The 19,447-nt window shown below is 52.4% G+C and overlaps 8 protein-coding genes across 8 annotated transcripts; 6 read left to right on the top strand and 2 right to left on the bottom strand.

The window, feature by feature from the left end:
• Positions 1-601: 601 nt before the first annotated feature.
• On the top strand, positions 602-2,137 carry RVB1 (RuvB ATP-dependent DNA helicase pontin; the record flags this gene model as incomplete). The annotated part of the gene is made up of 4 exons (XM_051734333.1): positions 602-754; positions 805-1,024; positions 1,077-1,624; positions 1,670-2,137. 4 exons carry the CDS (start codon positions 602-604, stop codon positions 2,135-2,137), a joined length of 1,389 nt encoding a protein of 462 aa, XP_051585927.1.
• Positions 2,138-2,522: 385 nt separating this feature from the next.
• On the top strand, positions 2,523-3,050 carry J4E82_008093 (uncharacterized protein; the record flags this gene model as incomplete). Its single annotated transcript, XM_051734332.1, has 1 exon — positions 2,523-3,050. One exon carries the CDS (start codon positions 2,523-2,525, stop codon positions 3,048-3,050), a length of 528 nt encoding a protein of 175 aa, XP_051585926.1.
• Positions 3,051-5,225: 2,175 nt separating this feature from the next.
• On the top strand, positions 5,226-6,841 carry J4E82_008092 (uncharacterized protein; the record flags this gene model as incomplete). Its single annotated transcript, XM_051734331.1, has 2 exons — positions 5,226-5,450; positions 5,501-6,841. The coding sequence occupies 2 exons, from the start codon at positions 5,226-5,228 to the stop codon at positions 6,839-6,841; spliced, it is 1,566 nt and encodes a 521-aa protein (XP_051585925.1).
• A 1,483-nt stretch (positions 6,842-8,324) lies between these two features.
• J4E82_008091 (uncharacterized protein) lies at positions 8,325-10,194 on the top strand (the record flags this gene model as incomplete). The annotated part of the gene is made up of 3 exons (XM_051734330.1): positions 8,325-8,418; positions 8,796-9,068; positions 9,743-10,194. 3 exons carry the CDS (start codon positions 8,325-8,327, stop codon positions 10,192-10,194), a joined length of 819 nt encoding a protein of 272 aa, XP_051585924.1.
• A 340-nt stretch (positions 10,195-10,534) lies between these two features.
• On the top strand, positions 10,535-11,134 carry J4E82_008090 (uncharacterized protein; the record flags this gene model as incomplete). The annotated part of the gene is made up of 4 exons (XM_051734329.1): positions 10,535-10,538; positions 10,560-10,669; positions 10,753-10,858; positions 10,911-11,134. The coding sequence occupies 4 exons, from the start codon at positions 10,535-10,537 to the stop codon at positions 11,132-11,134; spliced, it is 444 nt and encodes a 147-aa protein (XP_051585923.1).
• Positions 11,135-11,560: 426 nt separating this feature from the next.
• Positions 11,561-13,870, bottom strand: J4E82_008089 (uncharacterized protein; the record flags this gene model as incomplete). Its single annotated transcript, XM_051734328.1, has 2 exons — positions 11,561-13,589; positions 13,638-13,870. 2 exons carry the CDS (start codon positions 13,868-13,870, stop codon positions 11,561-11,563), a joined length of 2,262 nt encoding a protein of 753 aa, XP_051585922.1.
• Positions 13,871-14,287: 417 nt separating this feature from the next.
• J4E82_008088 (uncharacterized protein) lies at positions 14,288-15,061 on the top strand (the record flags this gene model as incomplete). Its single annotated transcript, XM_051734327.1, has 2 exons — positions 14,288-14,324; positions 14,430-15,061. 2 exons carry the CDS (start codon positions 14,288-14,290, stop codon positions 15,059-15,061), a joined length of 669 nt encoding a protein of 222 aa, XP_051585921.1.
• Positions 15,062-15,423: 362 nt separating this feature from the next.
• Positions 15,424-18,130, bottom strand: J4E82_008087 (uncharacterized protein; the record flags this gene model as incomplete). The annotated part of the gene is made up of 3 exons (XM_051734326.1): positions 15,424-16,796; positions 16,844-18,062; positions 18,119-18,130. The coding sequence occupies 3 exons, from the start codon at positions 18,128-18,130 to the stop codon at positions 15,424-15,426; spliced, it is 2,604 nt and encodes an 867-aa protein (XP_051585920.1).
• Between the last annotated feature and the right edge of the window lie 1,317 nt (positions 18,131-19,447).

Here is a 19,447-nt window from a genome sequence, read left to right as displayed (position 1 = left end):
GGAGTGGCCGTTGGTTGTTCGGAAGAGGATGTTCCGAAGGGGGGGATATCAGTGATGGCGGTACTCAGGGCGCGAACATGTGCTCCTGTAGGTAGTGGTCTGTAGTAAGGTCAGTACTCGGCACAGCGAGAGGAAGGTCAGATACTGTACGTTCTGTTGGCCCTTGGCCCAGGCAGTGACCCTGACTGCGCCGCCGTGTGACGGTCACTGATAGGCGACGCCATGGAGGAAAGAGGGATGGTGGAAGCCCTCAACATACCAGCAGGCTGCGATGCAGAGAGCGATGCGATAGTGAGCGAGTGCGCAGTATTGCGGGCAGCCCTGTGTCCTGGCTTGGGACAGTGAATGCCCTGCTGCTGTGAGTGGAGGCGGAGGGTGGGGATTCAAGCGGGTGACTGACATAGAGCGCCGGCGCTGCGGTCGACGCGCTAGCTGTGCCTTTCGCGAACTGCCATCCCTCCCAAAACTTCGAGCTCAAGACACCCAAAACAACGCGCGCCTACCTATCCACACCATCGCCACACCGCCTACACGAACTCGACCGTCATCCCGATACCAAATCATTATCGTTTGATAGAATTGAGTGCTTGCGACGCCGAAAATGACGACGGTGCCTGTCAGCGAAGTCAAGAGCACGCACGATCGCTCAGCCAGAACCGCGGCGCATTCCCATATCAAAGGACTTGGCCTATCAAGCGATGGACGCGCAACTCCCGCAGCTGGTGGCTTTGTCGGCCAAGCTGCAGCACGAGAGGTACTTGCAACTTTCGCTCGCTGCTTCAGCCTAGGTACTAACCAGCGCAGGCGTGTGGTTTAGTCGTCGACCTTGTCAAGGCGAAGAAGATGTCCGGCAGAGCTGTACTACTCGCAGGTGGCCCTGGAACTGGAAAGACCGCATTGGCATTGGCTGTGAGCCAGGAGTTGGGTACCAAGGTGCCGTTCTGCCCCATCGTTGGCAGCGAGATCTACTCTGCCGAGGTGAAGAAGACCGAGGCGCTTATGGAGAACTTCAGGAGAGCAATAGGTGCGCATTCACTCAATCTGTGGGTACAGGATGCACTAACACTTTGCGCTAGGTCTTCGCGTCAAGGAAACCAAGGAGGTCTATGAGGGTGAAGTGACAGAGCTTACGCCTGAGGAAGCTGAAAACCCGCTTGGAGGCTATGGCCGCACCATCTCGCATCTCCTCATCAACCTCAAGTCGGCCAAGGGCACGAAGAAGCTGCGACTCGACCCATCCATATACGAGGCTATACAGAAGGAGCGCGTCCGTCTAGGCGATGTTATCTACATCGAAGCCAACACGGGTGCTGTGAAGCGTGTCGGACGATCGGACGCCTACGCGACCGAGTTCGATCTCGAGGCAGAGGAGTACGTTCCTATACCAAAGGGTGATGTTCACAAGAAGAAGGAGATTGTTCAAGACGTCACTCTGCACGACCTAGACGTCGCCAACGCGCGGCCGCAAGGTGGGCAGGACATCATGAGCATGATGGGACAACTGATGAAACCCAAGAAGACCGAGATCACAGAGAAGCTGCGGTTAGAGATCAATAAGGTCGTTAATAGGTACATTGACCAAGGTATCGCGGACCTGGTACCTGGTGTACTCTTCATCGATGAGGTAAGATAGCACTTTCTAAAGTTTGGGTTTGACTAACATGCGCAGGTTCACATGCTCGACCTCGAGGCTTTCACATTCCTGAACCGCGCCCTTGAATCTCCCCTATCACCTCTTGTCATCCTCGCGTCGAACCGCGGCAACACACATATTCGTGGTGGGGAGAACCTGCCTCCTTCGGCGCACGGCATCCCGACCGATCTCCTCGCACGTCTCCTTATTATTCCAACACACCCATACGGGCCTGCGGAAATCAAGTCGATCATCTCCACCCGAGTTACGACCGAGAAACTCAACATCTCGGGTCCAGCTAAGGAGAAGGTCAGCGCGCTTGGTGAGAAGATTAGCTTGCGATATGCGCTGCAACTCCTGGCTCCAGCGAGTGTACTGGCAGAGGTCAATGGAAGGGAGAATAAGCAAATCGAGGTGGACGATGTGGAAGAATGTCAAAACTTGTTCTTGGATGCAGGAAGGAGTGCGCGGGCACTGGGCGAGACGAATGGATACATTGCGTAGATTATGTGCTGTAGTTTTGTACGATAGCCTGGCGTTTGGATGCAGAGGACGGTGGGCGTTTCTGACCCAGAAGGGACGATAGCTTTCTAAAAAGTTAGACACAACATGTACTGGGGATTTTGATATCACGAAAATAATTCGGAACACGGTGCAATTACACTGGAAGGTTGTAGAAGAGAAGTGTGATGCACATCCACGATGTACGAAAATCCGACCTCCGTTGCCACTGCAGGGCTCCGATTGGCTCCGTCAAGCCGCGGTCCCGATCTATAGTCAAGAAGGTCGTCTTCGCCATCGACTTACAAACAGCTTCCACCACACTCGCGACAGACCTCGCATAGTATATTCGCCCCCGAAAGTCCCATCACACATTTAGCCACCGACCATGGCTGCCTCAACGCGCACAGTCGCGCGCCTTCCCCGCCAGCTCTCCCGTCGCACATTCAGCATCTCAGCTCGACATGCTCAAGCACCCTTTGGCTCGGGCCCAGCACCACCCCGCCTACCCAAGGAAGAGCAAGAACTCTTTGAGAAGCTGCAAAAGCAAAGCACTGGCGCCTTCAGCACACCCAAAGACATTGAAACCCCAACCTCCAAACCAAACATCCGCATGCAAATCAACCAGTCTCCAGACTCGTCATCTCCAACACCCGCCTCCCCCGCCTCCAGGTCAAGACCACAAATAAATCAGTCACCCGACTCAGCTCCCGAAGTACGGTTTGAGAATGGCAAGGAAATCAAGAAGGGAGAGGAGTTTCATCCTAATATGAGGAGAGGGGCACCGCCGGAGTTTGAGGGTGATGTTAATCCCAAGACGGGGGAGGTGGGCGGACCGAAGAATGAACCTCTTAGGTGGGGAAGCACTGGAAAGACGGGTGATTGGAGCTATAATGGGAGGGTTACTGACTTCTGAGAGAAGCGTTGCTAGATATGGAAGATGCAGATTCAAGTGTCAGATAAGAAGACAGGAAATGAAGACGAGCATTGATGCCAGAAACAGCATAGGGTTCTGGATATGTATATACTGGGAACAGCTTTGGAGGAAAAGAACCAGCTAGGGTTTAGGCGGTGAGATACACCCTTGTGTACAAAGATCAAGAGATGTTTAAATACCGTTATAGAGAATTCGTGCTTTGACGCATTCATCTGCTGCGGAACTGCCATCCAGCACCTTTGAACTCAAGATCACGCTCTACTGAAATGTAACGAATGATTTACTTGAATATGAGTCAAGGTCCGCATACGCATTCCGAAGGATCATCATTGTGTTGGGAAACGGAACAGATTGTGCTGAGGAAATCACGCATGCTGCTGCAGTCTACGCGCGAATGAGACATCACTAGTTTGGACTCGGAAAGTTTTGAGTGCAGGTTGCGGCTCCCCAATCCGGAACCACTGCAGTACGCTTCAACCTCGGTGTTCTGCAAAGGTGAAACACGTGTAGAATGCTCTTTTACGAACTTTGGAGAATTCTCAAAGACATGTCGTGAAGTGTAAGAGTGGTGGAAGTTCTAGAACGATGGCTTAGTGGCTTGCAGGCCTGGCGTTCGGATAGCTTGGAAATCCCGCGGCATTGGGGCTTCTCCGGATCACCGAACCTAACGGCACGATGGTGTGCGTGAACGCGGGGATCATCTGTGTTGCACCGCAGACCAGTAGGTTCGCAGAGTGATGTGCTGTTTGGTTGACCGCCTCAAACCATGGATGCTATGTATTGATCCGACAACGTTGAGAAGTGACGCATGTGGACCCTGAAAAAGCAAGCCTTCAGGATAAGCAGATTCCTGGCTGGCGAGCTTTCGAGTGCTTGTCACAACCTCCAATACGCGCCCGAGGCTGACAACAGACCACGTGGGCCACGACGCATTCACAGACGCTGCAACAGGCCCGACCAAGCACGTCTCGACGTGGCTTTTAAACGCCATTCGGGCATCGCGACGGAGCCGAGTATCCCAAAGGCTCGCACTGATGCTGAACAAAATCATCATCATTCGATGATGAGGCCAAGCGAAGGGCAAAAATACTTGGAAAATGTAATTTGGAGTGTTTCCACAAAATCTCGTGAAGGCGTCGTGGTTTCATCCTTGTGCCCAGGTTTCAGCCGTCCTGCTCGCGCGTTGGCACGGCCGATCTTGCCCTCTAGCAGAAAGCCGGCAAGGATGCCGCTCCCCATCCTTGAGGTGATCAGGCTTCGCATCATGGATACGGCTGCAGGTCCCACATGGCTTTTGGATCAACAATGCTGGGCACCTGCCAACCGCTTTCACATCGTAGATCTGATCTCATTGCTGTTGTCAATCACCATCTGCCGTGCCCGTTCAGCACCAGTCGTCATTTTGCGTCTCCCCCTGTCGCCGTCCTTGATCCTCGAATGGGAATCCGCGGACCCCAGGAGTTCAACGAGGCACAGCAATGGAATAGTTTCGGTGTAATTGTACCGTCAGCGCGCGCTACTGCCTGTCGGTCAATCACCCTGGTCGGTACCACCCACTTGTCGGAGGCCTGGGGTCATCCCGTCGCAGAGTCGCTCACGCCCTCATGCAGTCAAATGGTCTGGATCTTTGCAAAACCCTGGTTCGATGCTGCAGTGCGGCGGTGCAGATAGGTCCATTGCAGCGATAACTAGAAGCAACAACAAATCACTCAGGCACTCTTATACCCGCGGGCCCGCTCTTTTATGACGTGGATCCTCGTTGCTGTACTACCATCGACTCAGCCCGCGAGCTTACGTTTGCTAATAGCACGGTGGTGCTAATGTCACTGATCCTTCTCCACACAGTATGTACTATTCACCACAGCGCAAACAGACGTCACATGTAAAAGCTAACGCTTCGGAAATAGCACACTTCCGACCGAACTCCCTGTCATGATAGCATGATGCAACTGTCGAGTTTCTTTTGTACTTCTGACCCGTTCCCCTAGAACAGAGATCTACGTAGCCCTGCCGCACTATAGCATAGCTCGTATCGGAACGACCCTTCGGCGACAACCAGGGGAAACATCACCGAATACGATACCCCATTGTTTGTACCTATTTGCGACTTGCCTTCCTTCCTTCCTTCGCCTTTCGTTTACTCAACTGTCAACAATGTTTCGCCTGCTGCTTTGTGTAGCACTCTTATTTCAGCATGCCTTAGCGCTGCAAGAAACGATCGACCTTGGATATGCAAAGTACCGTGGAAAAGATCTCGGCAATGGTGTCATACGCTGGGCTGGTATGCGATATGCACGCAATCCATCGCGTGTAGAGGGACTGCGATTTACCGCACCTCAAGATCCCAAAGATGAGTCTGGTGTTGTCAACGCTACAAAAGTATTCAAGACGCGTTCATGTTTGTTGACAACACGCTAACAGCACTTTAGTTCGGACCCCTATGTATCGGCACCAAGAGACCACTGAAAGCTGAATTTGGGGGAACCAACTCAGAAGATTGCCTGTTTATCAACGTTTTCGCGCCAGAGAGAGCCACAAATAAGAGCAAGTTGCCGGTCTACGTCTTCATTCAGGGCGGTGGCTTCAATCTCAACGGCAATGCAAACTACAACGGTGCAGACTTGATTGATGCTGGCGACGACGGCATGGTTGTGGTGAACTTCAACTATCGAGTAGGCCCTTATGGGTTCCTAGCTGGACGTGAGATTGTTGCGAATTCGAGTCTGAGTCTAAACAACGGACTGAAAGATCAGAGAAAAGCACTCGAATGGGTACAAAAACATATTCAACAGTTTGGAGGCGACCCGAAACATGTTACCATTGGGGGAGCAAGCGCTGGTGGAGGCTCCGTTGTTTTCCAACTTACCGCATATGGTGGACGAGATGACGGCCTCTTCCACGCTGCTGCTGCCGAGTCACCTGCCTTTCCATCGCTACGAGACGTAGGAGACAGTCAATGGCAATTCGACGAGCTACTCAAACAGACGGGATGCGCCGATCTCAACTGCATGGCAAGCCTCGATGCGGTCACCTTCCAAGATGCTGTCAGTACATTGAAGATGCCATTCCCAGGCGGCAAGAATCCACCGCTTTACTTCTGGAATCCGACCCTGGACTACGATTTCGTGCAAGACTACACTTTTAACGAATTGAAGGCTGGTCATTTCGTCAACGTGCCCACTATCTTTGGCAGTGCCACGCATGATGGCATCAATTTCGTTCAGAAGAGCATCATGTCCCAGTCTCGGTCTCAGGATTTCCTCACCGACCAGTACCCCGCCTTGAACTGGGATACAATCCGTCAAGTTTGGGGTGGTAACATTGCGACGACTGCTGACGCCCGCTGGAGATCACTGACCGCTGATGTCTATGGGTACATCCGATATACCTGCCCTGCTCTTAATGTCACCGATACCTACGCCATCAATAACACGAACCCAACCTGGCAATACCGGTGGAATGTGGGAAGCGCGTCGCATGTCGGAGAATTACTACCAATCTGGAACAATGCTACTTCGGCCGCAGGCGTTTTCGTGCAGGCATACTGGGCGTCCTTCATCCGAAGCTTTGACCCCAACACACACGCTGCAGAATATTTAGTCTCCAAAGGCTCAGAGCTTCAGAGCCCGGACTGGCACTCCTTTAGCGCAAGTAACGGACAAAGGCTGAGCTTCAACGACGACAACAACGTGACCATGGAGGCAGTTCCCGAGCTGGAGTGGCAGAGGTGTGATGCCATCGATGACATGGGTCTACATCTGAAGCAGTAAGTTCAAATCCCACGCGCACTTTACCCGAGCGGTCCACTATGCGGCTGCAGATTGCGTCTCGATGATGCTATTACCCTATCTAGAAGTTACGCCAAGTTCAGGAATGTGAACGCTGACAATGATCCCAGACCCACAGGCGACCCCACATCTCTCGGAAGCCGGCACGCACCGCTTACATCAACATACCTGGTTATTGCTACCATGATTCTGGGATTTTTCCAATGGGTCGTTATATGAGTACAGTGACGGACAACAGGACAATAATCAACATTCGTGTTCGCTCGCTAAGCGTAGCATGCAACTCAACGATGAGGCTCGGCTGAAGCATTTGACCCCCGGGCTCCTCTCTCAGCCCGCTTGATACTCCGGTGGTCAAGGTGCCGCTCAAAGGAACGACGAAGCCAGGAATTACATATGTCGATGAGCTTAATAGCTCCATATGGTGCCATCGATGGAGGAGACTCCAGGTTCTCAGGTAGAGGAGACTGATGCAAAGAAGAATAGAGTATGGAGAAAGAGGGCTTGACCTACCCAGAGATGGGGACAAGATGTGGGAACGGGTATTGGTTTGAAGCGTCATTCAAGAGTGAATGAATTACTACCAAACAATTGACAGATCAGCTGCCGCTTTTCCCTGTTCATTCACGATGATACTCGTTATCTCTACAGTGCATGTTCCATTCAGCTCACAGGTCCTCACAATGACTATACTAGTGCACGTATATTGTTTGATCCAGCTAGAATGTCCCAGCGGCAATAGCAGCTCGAGCTCAAGCTTTCGAACCTGAACAACTTCTGACGCTTTACCACAGTCGCTTGTCCGACACCAGAACCATCCCCTTCTTCACCTTGTCGCAAGTTTCGACGCCGAAAAGAATCGCACATTAGGGACTATCTGCTGCGTACAATGTCGTCACTACGCAAGAAGGATGTAAGTCATGGTGAGGTCCACGATAACCATTGGCCGCCTATCGTAGGCGCCGGGGATGCGACTTCATCATCCTCTTTTACGGTGAAGCAGAGGGAGTCAGGTGTCCACCCGGACTCAAGGGTCACAGATGGCTATACGTCGAACAATCTAGCTGCAAATATGTGGGAGCCTTTTGATCAGCCAGTCGCATTGCCAATACAGGACGCTCCTTCATCACCTTTCACTATTCCCATACGAGAGCCTTTCGGCCCACACGGTTCCCACCCATTGACGTCTTTTGGTGCTAACAAAGCAGCTGACCGTACTGCGAATTCTGGATCGCAAAATCAGCACCAATCCTTGGGATTAAACTTACACCATCGCTCAAGTCCTTCCATGTCAGTCCTTTCGTGCAAACAACCCCGACAACAGTCGCGCTACTACGCCCAAGCACTGTCCGCAGAAGACAGACTAGCGCTTGTACAGGGCATAGAGGACGACAGCCTTCAAGATTGGTTGGGCGAGAGCGCCAATACTCGTCACGATAGGCCCGGAGACTTGGTTCCACGCGTGATGCCAAAGGTGGAGAGAACCAATGCGCTTACCACTATGGAGGATGATAAGCAGCACAGCCAGCGCGCTTTGTCAAAGCTGACAAAGAAGGTGCGTAAATTTTTTGGCCTATCTCAGGTTCAAACCAAGATTGCTTCTATTGACGCCAAAAAGGATGAAGAGTCTGTTTACTCAGAGTCCCGGCGCACTTCTTGTCATTCGACGTACAATTTTCGTTCTTCTACATTATCGCCTCCAGAACCATCTCCGCTACCCGAGTCAAAATCCACACCATCATTCCAGGAGTTTGTGAACAACGCGCCTCGCTATCACGGCTCACATGTAGGTGACTTCATGTATGAACTGCGCATGAGATCTGGCTAACTTCATACATCGATCCTTAGGCTCGAGCAGCAAGCAGTGAAGACTACTTCTCGCAACATTCCAATTCTCGGATAAGCACCTGTAACGCGAACTGCACCTCATCCCTAGCATCCAATTCCGGTCCACTATCATCATCCGATACCTCCACCCGTGTTCGCAGTCCTCTACTCCAGGAAGTGAAGTTCCGGGCTAACCCAGAGACGACGTTCGATTCTCTCCTTGCGCCACACAAATCTGGGAAGGGTGAGGTATTGAAGGATTCAAAATATGCACAGAAGGTCAAGACACCAAAGGCGAGCCCAAACCTAAACGCGAAGACTAAGAGGTTGACAAAGATGCCCTCGATACCGTTGCTGCTGAGGCGTGGTAGTAGAACCGAAGGTGGGTAGGCTTGGATTCAAGAGCAGATTATGTGTATGATCTTGCTACTACTTCTTAGAATAACATCGCAGGAGCGTAGGCAGAGCTGAAGGACATCGAGGAAGAGTCGGACGTAGTGACTGCCTTGCTTTACGATCCTGAGCCATGTTCAGTTGGGATTATCACATTTGTAGATAAGACACTGAGGCTGGACATTGAGACTAGACGCTGAGATCTGGAGATCAAGGAGCGAAAGCATCAAATCCAAGTTTGGGAATAAAGTAGCAACCACATATGAGTCTTGTGACAATTAGCTTGAGATTCCAACCTCACCTTCACTTTTACTATCATAATTACACCGCTCGTACAAACTATCTCATCTCCGTTCGTATCGCATTGTCCAACTCTTACGTCCCACAAGAGCTGCAGCCTAAAGATAGCCTCCTAGATCCTCTTCTCTGACAAGCTGTACTGTTTGCGAGATGTTGTTCAATCGTTTACCCACGACTGCACAATGTCAAGGACAGAGCCAACGAAACGCAGTCGTAATCCATCCTTCAAACGTCTTTTTCCTCGTAACGACACGTACCCAATTGCACGAGCAAAGTCTGTAGGTTTAGAAAACCACAATGTACCCGTGAGGAAGACACTAACATAATGGAAGCTACAGTCAACAATACATGCCAGCTCTGCAGAATCGCCTCTCACCTCCCTAATCAAGGATCTAAGAAGGCATGAGTGGCAGGTTCTCAGTCTATCAAGCACTCTCGAGAAAGAGCGTGTAGATCACAAGAAGCATTTCGATGACCTCAAAGCAGCTCATGCAAAGGACATCGCGATCGTCAACGAGAATCACGCTCGGCAGCTCATGGAGATCAACATGAGACACAAAGAAGATATCACACGCGTCAAGATGTGGTGTGAGGTGAATCAACCGAGGCCAAATGAGCTAGCCCGGATTCTCGAAAGGCAGCGAAGGTCAGCACTACAAGCTGAGTTGCGGTTAATGAAGGAAGAGGCAGAATCGCGCGATCTGTGGAATGAGACCAGGGTTCAGAAGCTGAATCGTGAGAGTGATGAGGTCGAGAATCGATTGGCAAAGTTGCAGAGGCAATGGGATGATATAGTGGCTTGGTTCTCCGGCTAGCGTAACGAAGTAGTCTGAGAAACAAGTGGGAACACGATGGATATCGTACAAAACAAAATGTAGACAGTCTGAGCTAGATTTCTGAATTGAACCAGATGCTTTGAGCCTTATATAGAGGCATGAATGGAGGATTTTCATCTACAAATCTTCACCAACGCGCGCTTTGACCGCCCTCTTGGTCGCGTCTCTTCGGCAACGCACTCACCTTCACCTTGCTCCTTCCCCATTCTTGACCCTTGGCGTTGTGTACACGCGTCTGCTTGGATCACAAACATCACACTCTTAACACTGACTCATTAACAACGTCTCAACACCAACTCGGCATAGCGACTCTGCCACCATGAGTCCGCCCCGGCAATATGGAGTGACTGTCAAGAGGGAAGAACACGGAGAACATAATGTGCGAGTAAAGCAGGAAGAACGTCCCGAGGAACCCACTCCGACTCTTGCTCTAAAGGTTGAGCACGCCAATCACGTAAGTATACTCAGTCTCTGAAGCAGGCCGTACAAGCGCACACTACTACTTCTTGTAACATGCGCTAACTGCAACATCGTCAGGCCACCATTGTCCCTCAGGAAACAAATAGGAAGAACCGAAATAAGAAGGCTCTAAAGTCAGCTCGCAGTGACCCCGCTGGTGGTTTCTCGACCAAAAAACAGAGACGTGCGCTACATGTCACTTACCTCGAGAAAAAAAATGGCCAGACTTCGTCAAGAGCTTCTGAGGAAGGCGCGCGAGAAAGAACAGTTTGAAGCCGCTTTGAACGAGAAATTTGAGGAGGTGAAGGCAGATAACGGCATGCAGGTCGGCAAGCTTGAGAACAAACTTGAACAAGAGAAAGCAAAGACCGAAGAGGCGCACAGGCTTTTACGCGAAAGCGTGAAGTTGGTAGCACATATGACAAGCCTGTTGAAAGGCCAAGGTGGATCGGTACACTGAAATTGGTCGAGTATGAGGGCGAGAATATGGAATCTGAGTATGAGGACGAGAGTATGGAGTCTGAGTAGGATGTAGCGGAAAGAACGATGAGATACGGATGACAAGAACTAAAAAGACCCGCCTGGCTACGGTAACATGCATGGACACGACTAGAATGACAAATAGATAAAGTCCGCGAACGCGCGGGTAGACAGCAGACAACACCTTCCGAATAAGATGTTATATATAATCTCATTTCCTAAGCCATCGGCTTCGCAATGGCGTTTTCTTCCCTTTGCATCCCTTTTAAGTTGGAAAGTGAGTATAGGGAAACAAAACAATGTCATTCTTCACGTTGACCAACATTGGGTATAAATTACAGATTCCTCTCTTCGTTTGGGCATTCCCACATAAGTGTCGTGTATCAGTCCATATTGCAGGCGTGGTTTACGTCAGTTTGAATGATGCGCTCGAACCCTCAAACTCTGTAATCGTTCCACCGACCTTCTTAGCATCGCCGTAGTACCGGATCTTGTACGTGCCTGCTTCTGGTCCTGTGAAACTGGTGTCCCATGTGATTGTAACATCACTCGTTCCTGTAAGTCCGTTGACGCGCTTCCATTGGTAGACCAGCTCCCAGTCTTCATCGTTCTTCACTTGCACCCAAGTGCCATCGCTGTTCTGCTTCTCAATTGAAGCAAAAGTACCTTCTAGACGGAGATTATTACGCGGGTTGGCGCCGACAAATGTAGCAGATACGGTGGCGCCACGGGCATAGGTGGGTAGGACGTCTTTGGTAACTTGGCCAAATGAACGCCCAAAGCCTGCACCATCGTAGACGACGCCAGTGATAAGGGAGATGCTCTTGTCGCGGTTATCGGGAGGGGAAGGCCCAGGTGGCGGAGAGCTTGCTGCATCGTCGGCGAGGTAGGGAAGGTACGTTAGGGTGGAGTTGATGTATGCGTTCAAAGTGTGCTGACCATACAAGGTGGATGCACCCTCATATCGCTGGATGCCATACTCTTCTTCTGTCGCAATATAATGAGTGTAGCTGTTGGCTGGTCCACCTAGCACAACAATTGGCGAGGAAGCAATGTTCGAGGAGACAATGTAGTTGTGTACTGCCTCGCGCCAGCGGCGACCAGACATGGTCGTAGCCTCACCTGGTGAGACAATGATCACCAGCTGGCCAACACGAAGAACTTGGATGTCGACAATATTTGGAGACCATGGGTACGGTATGTTAGCCTGTCCAACATTTAGTAGGACAGGTTTCGGGTATTGGCACTCCTTCTGCTCCTTGCTTGGTGGTGCGATGGCGCTGCCAACTATATTCCAGAAAGGATTCGAAGGCGCGCCAGGGTCGTTCTGAACAAAGTCGAATGCGCCAGGCCCATCAGATGTACCAGCGGCAAAGGAGTTACCCATTGCTGCTGGGCAAGTGTGAACGACAGATCCATTGCTGAGGGTGAAGGTAAAATTGGAAAAGTCGACAAAGGTGTGGAACGAGCGGACCTTGCCAGAGATAGGCGTGAACTCATTGAAGTCGTAGATGCTCCTGGCGCCCAGAGCCTGACGCCTGCCGATCTCGTAGCATGACCTGTGGCCTCCGTCGTCGAGACCAAAGTATGGTCCACGGCCGTGGCAGTCCTGACTCTTTCCTCCACAGGTGCTGTCATTGAGTCGGCACTGTTGGCCTGAGCCGTCTTCACAGTAGGCGCCAAGTACATTGGGGGTAGTGTCACCGACGTTAGCTTGGGAGAAGCCCGCCACGAAGCCCTCGGCAGCATTTGAGTTGCTAGCGTCCGCCTCGATGTCCTTCTCCAGCAAGTAGGCAGCCACGCCCTTGTTGTCTCCAGCAATGAGCGTCTGGTTGCCGAGTAAACTCGTACCATGGACAGGGAACCAATTCAGAATTCCAATGCTCTTTCCGTCACTAGCTCTTGTAAACTTCAGGAGTGTCATGGTCTTGTCCACGTTGTCGGTATACCGATCGCGTTCTGCCTGTGGGTTGGCCAGGTAGGCGAACAGACTGCGGTTGATGTTCGCATCGGCAATTTTCGCAGTCCCAGCACTGACAGTTCCTAGGGTCAGACTCTCGTGTGCCCTCCTGATAGATAGAAGTGTTCCGTCGACGATAGCCTGGTAGCTCTGCTTATCGAAGCCTTGACTTGTGATCTGGGGAAGAAGGTAGTTCAGCCAGGCTCCTGGCCCAGCATGGCTGTGAGTGCCTGTCACGGCTACATTGTTCTTTCCATAGACGGAGTACTCGGAGCCCATGGCCTGGAGGCCCTCCAAGATGCCGTTGCGAATGGCAGAGTCTCCGGACTGGGTGTCGAGGACAAGGTACACGAGTCGTTCGCTGGTTTCGCTCGGGTTGCCAACGATGAAGGCGCGGGAGTAGAGGCGTTGGCGGAGTCCAGAGCCAATTTGCGATGAGTTGGCATAGCCCATCATGTTGAGCTCGACAACCGGACTGTGGTGTCGTCAGTACAGTCGCATGTAGTTTGTTCGCGCCACTCACCCCGTGATGTCCGCCTTGCCAACGCCGATGAGGTACGAAGATGGGTCATCGGCCAGGCCGCCATCCTGCTTCTCGCTGTTGAAGCGGTCCTGCTGCGCTCCATTGTAGCTGTTGTCGAGCCTTCCGTGCCAGAAGTCGACGGCAGGAAATCCCAAGTTGATGACGAGCTGTGCGATGATCAATGAGGCGACAAGGGCAGCGCCCAGGGCCACGGCGATGTGTGAGCGCGCCATGCACGCGATGAGATGTGTATGGTGTGGACGGATGTGTGCGGAAGAAAGCAGGAGCCCGCTGTGGAGGCAAGAAGAAGTACTTGTACGCTACTGATGGCACATGGAGCTACGCGTGCCGGACGCCTATATGTCTGCACATGGGCTCGCCTGGCACAGGGGAAACAAGATGCTGGTGCTCCTGGAGTCGTACGAATGGCCACCAGAGCTCGCAGAAGCTCGACAGTTGCGTCAGGCACATGCATGAGCCTAGGATGACGTTGCGGGGCTCCTCGTGTGCTGGTTGGCGGGGGGCCCGGACAGACCCAGTAGCCTAAATTTACCGGGCCTGCCTCTAGTTTCGCGACACCCTTCACTGCCAATACCTCGCCGTCTCCAATACACCCTCTTCCCCTCTCCTCCTGCAGGTCCCTTGCAACAATGCCACTCATCCAGGAATCCTACGACCATCTCCCTTGTATGTGCAATTTGCGATTGCCTGGAACAGCCCCATGTCCGATGCGCGCTGTTCCGCCGAGGCGCGCGTGACGATAACCAGTTATTGCCTGCTAACTGCTTGTAGATGTCGATACGGAGCTCGATGCTGGAAGCCTGGCTGCTGCCAGAGCCGTTATCAACGCCGATATCAGGAGCGCCGGCGTAGATACCTCAGACATGCACCCAGCGCTTATACCAGCAGCCGCAAAATACACACCTACCTTTTCCGACTTCATCGCACGCGAACATGCCCGACTTGACGACCACCCTACTTCCAAGCTATCGGGTGTCGATCTGAAGCGCTACGAGGATCTCGATGCGCCCGAGAACACAACCCCTACCAGCGACGAGGAGAGGCCAGAGCTGCTACAAAGGTGGAACAAGGCGCTGAAGCAGGCCTACACAAGCTCCGAGTACGTCCAGGGCAGGCTGACACAACTGGGCCTGCTGGAGAAGTTTGGCAAGAATGCGTGGCTAGTGGGCAACTCGCAGTTGGAGGACATTCTGAAGGGCATCGAGGCAGAGCTGGCGGATCTGAGGAAGCAGCAAGAAGAGGCAGAGATGTTGAGGCAGTCGCAGCAAAACAACGCAAGCGGTGAGATCAAGACGCTTGAGGAGACATGGAAGAAGGGCGTAGGCAGAGTGTTGGAGACCGAGGTTGCTGCCGAAGGTTTGAAGTTGCAGATTCTTGAAAAGAGGAGGGCAGGCGCAGTTTGAAGATTGAATTACACCATCTTGGTGAGGCGCACAACAGCATGATACCCAATACACCAGTTCCACTCAAACAGCATGTGTGTGGTCATCATGATTCGTGTCTTGCATCGCTCACACGTACCCACAGTGGAAAATTGAATGCGCAACTCAGTGATCATTACTATTTATATATAGCTAAAGTAGTAGGGGTACTCGTTTACTGAAGAGAAAAGTGTTGGAGCAAACACGCCTTTTTCGCCGTCACCCATTTGCTCATGCTAGGAAACTCTGCAAATACAAGGAAAGCACAACGTTCCTTTCATCCCTTTGGGGTATCGAACTCCAGTAATCCGTCATCGTTAGTTAAAACACCATCCTCCATTAGACTAGTAAACGATACGCTCGTCGAAGACGGGTGCCTCACGAGAGTGGCCATTCTCAACACCATCCCAGCTGACCTTACCCTTCTCGTTAAAGGTGGCCTGCTCGTCAGTCATGATGAGTCCGGGAACAATCTTTTGCGTGTCTCTGATCTCGCGCTGGCTGATGCCCATGTCATCTCTCACAATCCACAACACAGGCGTAGGGCTAGTGACCGATGGGTTGAAGAAAGCACGCTTCTGGATCTCGATTGGCAGTGGCTCCTGCGGTTGGTGGTAGAATTGGTCGAGCGAGGCTGAGAGATTGTGGATCGAGTGCTTCTCGGGGTTGAACATCTTACGCAGGAACATGGGCATACGAGTAGGCTTGGGCGCGTAGCTAGGGGTGGCGTCGGTTGTGTTGACCTTCTCGCCATTTTGGGCGTGCATGCCATCCTCAATGTGTCCCTTGAGGCCGCCGTGGGCAGGGGATGGATCAGTATAGGCAAGGCGTGCTTCTTCATGCTTCAGGGCGAACTTCAGAGTGAACTGGAAGACGATGGTGAGGAAGAGAAGGACACACATGATGGCCAGAGGACCAACAGCCTGGATGTTGTCGGCGGTAGCAATGGCGAAGAGACCAATGAGGCAAATCTCAGAGAGGTAGACACCTGTAAGTAGCTGGCGAAGTGCCTTCTGGTAGGCCTCACCCTTGGTGTCCAGGTTGGTCTCATAGACGTAGAGGAAGTTGTACCTGAAAGCAATGTAGATGAGGGTGAAACCGACCGTGGCGAAACCGAGGATAAGAGGTGCGATGCCAGAGTAGGTGATACCAATGACAGCTAAGTTCACCCACTTGGGGTACTCGGATCCCCATGAAGGAGCAGAGAGCTTGGTAAGCTTTTCGAAGATCTTGCGAGGTGTCTTGCCGGGGAGGATGCGGCCGAGGAGTACTACTACAACAAAGCCACCGATGTTCAGCAGAGTTCCGGCAGCCGACGAGAGACCCAACAGGATGAAGTAGCTAATGTAGAAGTTGGAGGCCTTGGGCAAGTTGGTAGCGAGAAGGTTGAGTACAATGCTCGGGTTGTCGAGGACCTGGTTGATGACGGACGTGATGGCACTAGAGAGAGTTGCTACAAGGAAGACTTGCACAACCTGGAAGGCAAAGTACCAGCTCTGGCACTTGAGCTCGATCTGACTGTATGTAACGTATCCGGCCAACTTGGCCATCAGACGACAAACGATAGGCACAAGAGCCATGAGAACGGCAAGCATGACAGCGGGAAGGAGACCAGTGACTACACCCAGAATCACCTTGGGAATGTCCAGGATCCATTCGAGCCAGGTGAAGCGATCAGCGAGGTAGTTGATGTTGGAGATCAGACCGACAAAGGCAACTGCATACGTTAGTGGGATGCTGTAGGATATGTTTTATGGATCTTACCAGGAACCGCGAAGAAGATGATCATGACGGAGATGAAGCCAGTAGCTAGTGCCCAACGAACGAGGTGCTCCATGGGCTTGATGCGCAGATTACCCCAGGCAACTTCTTGAGGCATGACACCAAGCTGGCGCGCCTTGAGCTTCTTGTCAGGCCTAGTCTTGCTGCTCTGCATCATCTGCCAGGCGTCTTGCGCGTGCTTTTGGGTGTCGAACTCGAGGAAGACAGCTCCAACCAAGTCGCCTTGGCCATTCCAGTGCTTGTCCTGCTCTTGTTGAATCTTGGGAAGGAGCTCAGCCAGGTGCGAACGCCCGTACTCAATGGTGTCAACCTTCTTGCCAATCAAGAATTTCAGCTTGTGTGTTGGTCGCTTCTTGGGGTCAATCCACTTGGTGCCGTCAGATACGTCGCTCGCAACGAAGTGCTTTTTGCCCTTCTCGGCCTTCATTCGGTTTGTGTTGGCATCGCGGGACAACTGGATCTCGCCCTCCTCCAGCTTCATGGCAGTCTTGTCGCGGTCCTCGACCAAGTCATCCAACTCCTTGGTGTTGGACGCAACCCAGGCGTGCTTGACGCCAGGGAACATTTCGAAGAGAGCCGACTGGGACATGGTGGTAGGGACATTTGTGAACAGAATGGTACGCGAGGACAAGCGGCTGGCTCCCCATGGTGAACGGCGGTATGCTTGGCGGAGGTTGACAACATAGAAAGACTCGCGGGCAATGATGGCCATGACCATTGAAAGAAAGATGAAGGAGATTCCGGCGTGCGCATAGTAGCGGTTGACGTTGGTGCCTGCGGGGTCGACATTGCTCATGGAGAGCAGGTCGAGCTGTTCTTGGCCTGCGCCTCCAGTGGCATTGACGGGGAACAAGACAGGCCATGTGACGAGACATCCTAGGAAGCAGGTGATGATGAGAACCTTGAAGAAGCGCACAAACAGGTAGCCGTCAATGGACTGGTGGTCCAGGATGTACTCGTCCTTGAGGTTCTTGAAGTCCTTTATCCATCCAAAGAAGCCTGGGCTCGGCGCGGGGGTCTGTCGCTGCTGGCCCAGATGGTTGAGGTAGGTCCTGGGCGCATAGACGCGGCGGAAGTACTTGCGCGCGATGAAGAAGGCGGCCACGAAGGCGAAGGCGAGAATGGCAGTCGGTACCAGGGTGGATACCAAACTGGAGAGGGAATTGGAGGAGCCCTCTTTGGCACTGCCAATGTCTCCACCCTGTGTTATGGTCAGCGCAGGCTTGCGTTTGGTTGTCGCAGCGAATTTCAACTTACGGAACTCGACATGATGGGCAGCTAGGCAGTTGCGCGCCCGTGAGGTGAGAGTGTAGGGTTTGCGAAGGGAAGATGCTTCGATAGGAAATTAGGAGGCTCCCTGGAACTAGATACAAATAAACAGGACTGCGGGCGCTATACAAGGAGCCCACAAGCCTCTAGTGTGACGTATGGTCCAAGCACACTCCACAAATCGGCCCTACCGCGCGACTCGTCAGTGCGCTAGCAACCTCAGCTCTGCGTGCGCGCATCGAGCTTCTGGACCCTGGACGCAGTCGTCGACCTGCATCACCAGCCTCAATTGCCGCGGGCTTGCTAGTGTGCGGCGTTGAATGCATCTCGGCGTTGCCGTCGATGAGGCTATACAACTGCTACTCTTATCGGTCAGCATACGAAACGCGTTCCCATGTGAAGATGCGCGACAAGGGCACAAGGAAATTACCGAGTTGGCGCAAAAGCAACCTTGTGATTCGCGAGATGCGGCGCGAATCCAGTTGAGAGACAATTGCCAAGCTCTCAGCCAATTCCCAGCCTCGCTGGCGATCGCCCTGGCAGCGGTATGCACATTACGTCAATATTGGAGTGCTTTCTGCCGGCTACCCCTTCTCCGTGTTACAATAAAGCAAGGCTCGACTAAGAGCGACCGACAAGATCGTGATACACGCGAACGTACACGGCACAGAGCACACTATGCGTTGTTGTGGGTTAGCGAACCGCAACCATGACGATGCTATCACACCGCACTCTGCGCGCACCCTATCAACTTACAGCCAGACATAGGACATCACGCCCACGACATCTTCATCCCGCAGCGATGGCCACTATTGATTGACTTGATTGACACGCAGCCGCCGCCCCTCACACACAGCGGGAAGGATTGACAGCCTCCCACCCCTGTGAGAACCGACGATCTAGATTGCAGCCACATCCCGTCTCACTACGTCTACGATCTAAATTGCGTATGCAGCCTATCCCTGACCGCTCACGCCAACGGCATGTGACGCGCAAGATGAACAGGAGAAAATTTGAGTTTTGTTGCTTTCAGCTGGCACCCCTTGTTTACACATGCGGGTTGACGTGGCGCAGCTCCAGACCCTGCTTTTTTCTTGCACAGCCACATGTTCGAACCATTTCCTCGGTGGGGTATCAGACACCTGACTTACTTCGGCTCCAAAACAACATGCTCCAGACACTTCGATTTACGGCTTTTGTACAGGCCTGGTGCAATCGCACACAGCATTTCATTTCAATCCGTTACAGACTTCCGCAAATGACCCTGGGGTAGTTGGGCGCTGCTGTCCAGTCGATTGGAGGCTAATATCATCCTTA

This window comes from Alternaria postmessia (assembly GCF_024291825.1).
Source record: "Alternaria postmessia strain BMP 2775 chromosome Unknown scaffold_61, whole genome shotgun sequence".
Classification (NCBI taxonomy): Eukaryota; Fungi; Ascomycota; class Dothideomycetes; order Pleosporales; family Pleosporaceae; genus Alternaria; species Alternaria postmessia.
The sequence above is the reverse complement of the archived record's forward strand: the minus strand, read 5'-3'. Positions and strand labels throughout refer to the sequence as shown.